Below are 6,000 nucleotides of genomic sequence, written 5' to 3' on the forward strand. Positions count from 1 at the left end.
CGCACCGAGATCCTCCTCGTTCACTATGTTTAACCTAAGTGCACCATTTCTTGCCATATAATTCAATGCATTAGGCTGAGCTGGAAAAATGTGCAGTGCTGCCGTCCTCCAGGACCAGGATCGAGAAAATCTGCACGTGAACGAGCCTTTAAAACTTTTACTGAACATATGAATAATTTAATAAGTGCCAAACACCAGTGGGAACACTTCAGAGGATCAGTCTTGCCATTTACGCAGAACTGACTTCAGCTTTTGCACTTACAGAAACCGCTTTCATAAAGCACCATTTAATCTCATACATCAGCAGCCAAAGCTCATCTCACAGGACGACGGTCGATGGTAACAGGACTATAGAAAGCACTCGTGAGGAGCGTGTATCTGTTTTTCACCTGGCCTCACGAAACTTCTTGAGAAGGTTGGGTCTGTCTTGATTCCTGCGCCGCCTGAACCAGCGCTGGACCTGTCGCTCGGTCCATCCCGTCTGCTTGCACAGTTTCTCTACTGAACTCTGGAGAGCAAAAACACATGAAGAGCTGATATTGCAGGCCGATTTGTTATTCATGTACGAGAGTGGCTAGCAGCGTACACACCTGTGTGGGGTTTTTAGTTGTGTTGCAATAGTGGGACTCCAGTGTGAGGTTGTGTGTAACTCGCCGTCTGACTGTTTCCTTCAAGCCCAGCAGAGAGGCTAGCGGTGTAGCAACATATCTGAACATACAGGCAGACGTTTCCGAAAGAAATTAACACTTTTATTCAGCAAAGATGCATCAAATTGATCAAAAGTGGCAGTAAAGTTTTATTTTTATTTCAAATAAATGCTGTTCTTTTGAACTTTCTAGTCATCAAAGAATCCTGAAAAATAAAATGCATCACAGTTTCCACAAAAATATTGTGCAGCACGACTGTTTTCAACACTGATAATAATCAGAAATGTTTCTCGAGCAGCAGATCAGCATATTATACTGATTTCTGAAGATCATGTGACACTGAAGACTGGAGGAATGATGCTGAAAATACAGCTGCACATCACAGACATACATTACAGTTTAACAGAGATTCACATAGAAAACAGTTATTTTAAATTGTAATAATATTTCACATGTTTACTGTATTTTTGATCAAATAAATGCAGCCTCAGTGAGCAGAAGAGACTACAAACATTAAAAAACCTTAACCCCTAACTTTTGATCAGTGTCTTTATCATCCATATTTATAGTCTGTGTACCATTGTTGTATAATATTAGTCCATTTATTCAAAGACTTTAGATGAGTCTAAACAAAGACGACTAATGAATGGGAGAAAGTGTGGCTTTGCTCCGGTTGCTATAGAAACAGTGAGCGTTCTGAGATGCGCGCTAGGACTGCGCATGCGCATTGGCCGGTCTAGCCTGAAAAATACGTTTTTTCAACGCTATTTGAGCATAAGAAACAACATTTATGAGACAGTTGTTGTCAGATTTTGGAGCATTTGATGTTTAACCATTCAAAGAGAGGCCACCGAGTGAAAAGACTTGTGTTAAACGGACCACTGCTTTCCGTTGCTACTGTCTTTTTATTATTATAATAATTTTTTGTTTTTGGACTATGCATTTTAAATGACCTTGATTGATATGTTGAATTGGACTGTTCAGTTTGATTAATGATTGGTGACTTTAGACTGTGGCTCTGTTCCAAATGCCATGAAGACGCCTCAAAGTCTAGTCAGGCAGCTTATTATAGTTCAGACCAGATGATGTAATTAGGTGTATTTTAGCGCACTAATCCTAATTCAGCCTCTTATTCCTTAATTCTGAGACTCACGGTAATTAAAAATTCACAGGATGACTGAGAAAGCAAGAGATGATGTGAAGAGACAGCTTAGGATAAGAGAGGGATGGGAGAGTAACATGAAGGAAGTGACGCAGGGAGAGAAGATATTAAAGTTTGAAAAGCGAGAGACAAAACGCACCTCGACACGTATAAATAGAACTAAAGATCTATTTATAAACCAGTCAGACAGCGGCAGAGGGAGAGAAAATAATAAGCCCTGCATGGAGGGCATACAGTTAAACACAGAGGAAGAGAAAGACAGAGCTCTGACCCACCTCTCAAAGACCTGTCGAATTACTAGAAACAGGACGGCGATTGGCAGTGCCACCCACAAATCCCGTGCCTTCGCATAGACTCGTCCATCACGGTCCTCCAGATCAGCCCATCCCAAACCCTCCGGGAACCACAGATGCTCCTGCCAGAACACTTCACTCACCCACTCCAGCATACTGCAGAACAGAGACACACAGACGAGTTACACTCATGACTCTGAAAGACGCTTTTATCCAAAGCAACTCTGCATTCAAGATACATGTTTTGATCAGTTCTTACTTTCCCTGGGAATCGAACCCATGACCTCTGTGTTGCTAGTGCCATGCTCTACTGTTTAAGCCATCCATCAATCTATTCATCCATCATCCACCCACCCATCCATCCATCCATCCATCTATCATTCATCTATCATCCATCCATCCATCAACCAACCCATCCATCCATCAATCTATTCATCCATCATCCACCCATTCATTCATCCATCATCCATCCATCCATCCACCCACCCATCCATTCATTTATCATTCATCCATCCATCCATCCATCTATCATTCATCTATCATCCATCCATCCATCAACCCACCCATCCATCCATCAATCTATTCATACATAATCCACCCATTCATTCATCCATCATTCATCCATCCATCCATCCATCTATCATTCATCTATCATCCATCCATGCATCAACCCACCCGTCCATCCATCAATCTATTCATCCATCATCCACCCATTCATTCATCCATCATCCATCCATCCATCAACCCACCCATCTATCATCCATCAACCCACCCATCCATCTATTCATCCATCGTCCATCCATCCTTCTATCATCCATCACCCATCATCCATCCATCCATTCATTCATCGATTCATACATCTATCCATCCATCAATCTATTCATCCATCATCCACCCAGCCATCATCTATCCATCCATCCATCCATCTACCCACCCATCCATTCATCTATCATCCATCCATTCATCCATCCATCCATTTATAATCCATCCATCTATTCATCCATTGTCCATCCATCCATCCATCCATCCATCCATCCATCATCCATTCATACATCTATCCACCCATCCATCCAACTATCCAGCCATCATTCATCCATTCATCCATCATCCAGCCTCCATTCACCCACTCAGCCACCCATCATCCATCTATCCATCCATCCATCCGTCAGTCTGCAATTAAAAAGCATGTTAAAGAAATGTTCAAAGTCCAGACTTGCCTAAATATTCTGACAATAATAATTACTGCAATTACTCTGAAACCAATCTGTTTCTTCCTTCTCTGAAGAAACAAACATATAAAGAACATCCAGTCTGAGCAGCTTCAGGGGCGAACAACATGTCCTGAGTGGTTGCTGAGGCATTGCTTTGCGGTAGCTATAAAGAGTTCAGGGTGGTTTCAATCACATTACTTCTATCCACCTTTTTCTTCAACGCGGAAGTAAGCCTATGGGCGAGACTTTCGGTTCATTAGCCGCTATAGGCAAATAACGAGAAGATTAACACCGTGCAGTAAACTGTAAAACTGTTTGCTCTACAAACCAGTGTGTTCATAATTAAGATAATGCATTAAAGTAATATGGTAAGACACACCAATTTTCAATATCAAGCAGCAAAACAAACAGTTTTGTACAGCTAAAAATAGCTGGACGCAGATGAGACCGGAAGCTAGACCCATAGAATTTACAAATGGCCACGCTGCCCATTTTTCCGGCAAGAAAAAGGTGGATAGGACGTTGCTATGTTCTGGGTTGTTTCTGCCACGGAATAAAAAATAAAATGTAGGCTAAATTTGACTTTTCATCTCACAATTCTGACTTTTTTCTCACAATTCTGAGACATATAAACTCAAAAATGTGAAATATAATATATAGGCTATATATTACTACAGCACCAGCACTCTCCTCAACAACACACACGATTTGAAGAATCCTGCATGTCTGCAAGTCTGAACGCTGCAGGAAGACGCAAACACTGAACGCCATTTTTTTCTAAAACCTCTAAACCTCTAACCCGCAGTACAAATGAAAACAACAGTGCTGCCTTAGCAAACGCAACTGTGTTGTAAAATCTGATATGGGTACATGCATGGGCAATGTTAAACATTGACACAGTGATCTCACGCAGCATCTCTGAAGCTTGCAGATCACGTAAAGCTTTGTTCCAGCTGCGCTGTGCTCACAGATTGGTTTGGCTCCTAGACACCATCTTTACTTTCAACTTACACAGATCACGCACAGGCTTCAAGTGGGTGGAGTGACTGGTTACGTTATAACCTCAAGACAGACCACAGTTGATCTAGATAAGCTGGATGTCGAGTTCGAGTTGTTGTTTTCACCATGTGCGTGCATGCTGTTTGATATTACAAGGCATCTGAAATCAGACTGAGGCAGATGTGATGTGTGTGTGTGCTCTGTACAGAAATAGCTGAGGTCTGTGTGATGTGGTGACTCTATAGTGGCCTTCTAATTATTACTGTCGCTTACAAACCCTTGCATTATTATTGCTTTGCATTATTATTACATGCACTTATTTTTTGAGTGTGAAACCCTGAAAAAAGAAGTGACCTAAGAGGGAAAAACTGTATAACCACTTAAACTTTTTTTTTTTTCCAAAGATGCATTTTTTTTTATCAATTTGATTTCTGCCACCGCTTCGGTTTTCACAATAAGCATGTAGCTTATTTTACATTTAAAATCCACCTGCCCTTTTGAATGCACATGATGCTTCTGGCCATTACTCATATTAAGGGTTAAGAATTTTTTTATACTACAGATTAAAGTTCAGCGTGTGTATGTGTCATCTTGCAGCGTTTGCACTCCAGACATGACTGATTCCGCAAATCATACGGCTAGTCTGAGTTTCAACATCAGGCCCCGATAACAGTCTAGTTTAGGGCTGAAACTACATGGTGACCTTACATTTAACGCTTTACATATTCCACAGTTAAGCCTGAATCTGCACTCAGCTTTGCATGTTTGAAGTGTCATAGCAACGACTGCTTAAACAGGAAAAAGCTGCAGATCTATGCATAAAACAGCCTATCACAGTTCATTATTTTGTTATATGATGCAATAGTTTCTGCAAATGATTTCACAGAGTGGGAAACGTGCAATGTATGTGTAGTCAGAATGGGGAAATATCTCAGCGAAAAACATAGTACTTGATGACATCTCATGGCAATCACAAAAAGATCCTCAGAAGAGCTAATTATAGCAGCCTAGTTTTGTCCTGACTGGTTTCTGATAGTCTGATGAAAATAATAGTCTTGTGCAGCGCCTGGTCTCAGTGTCAGACATATACACTATCTGATGCATACTGCACAAACAACTGGAAAGCATCAGGTCCAATCTGATTGACTGTCCATAAGCAACTTCAGGGTGCACAGGTTTAAACCAGATCGCCTGGGAACAAAACTGTGCTTACAAAGTACCAAGATGCTACAAAGAGCCCTGCTGGATTTGTGTTTGCATTACATCTTTGCATTTCGGTTACAAGAGTAGCAGGTAGAACCGTATATATTTCAATTTGTGTGAAATATTTAAAGTCGGCATGAAATGAAAATCCAACATACCTTTTTTTTAATAAATGCATATTGGTCTTATTGTGAATGATTCATACGGGTATAATTTTTTTGATCTCTTAAAGTTTAATCGATATGGCATAACTCGATCTTTCATGTGAAATGACAGACTTCACTTTGGTGATGCATGCAGGACTTTCCAATCAAAATAATGGAAAAGTACATTTTAAATCATTATGTTTTACTAATCTTGTGTCATGTTTTAAAGGGGTCATATGATGCGGCTAAAAAGAACATTATTTGGTGTATTTGGTGTAATGAAATGTGTTTATGCGGTTTAAAGTTAAAAAACATTATTTTCCACATACTGTACATTAT

At 40.4% G+C, this 6,000-nt stretch overlaps 1 protein-coding gene across 1 annotated transcript in view; it reads right to left on the reverse strand.

Annotated features, from left to right (window-relative positions):
• cers2b (ceramide synthase 2b) overlaps window positions 1–6,000 on the reverse strand; it is a 32,536-nt gene that overhangs the window by 8,945 nt on the left and 17,591 nt on the right. The window contains exons 2-4 of the mRNA XM_016242287.1: window positions 2,085–2,258; window positions 591–708; window positions 395–508 (exon numbers count right to left, since the gene is read on the reverse strand). Coding sequence (XP_016097773.1) covers window positions 395–508; window positions 591–708; window positions 2,085–2,257 — 405 coding nt within the window. The 5' untranslated portion in view covers window position 2,258. The remainder of the gene's footprint in view (window positions 1–394; window positions 509–590; window positions 709–2,084; window positions 2,259–6,000) is intronic.

Source organism: Sinocyclocheilus grahami, unplaced genomic scaffold, assembly GCF_001515645.1.
Source record: "Sinocyclocheilus grahami isolate Dianchi unplaced genomic scaffold, SAMN03320097.WGS_v1.1 scaffold654.1, whole genome shotgun sequence".
Taxonomy (NCBI): Eukaryota; Metazoa; Chordata; class Actinopteri; order Cypriniformes; family Cyprinidae; genus Sinocyclocheilus; species Sinocyclocheilus grahami.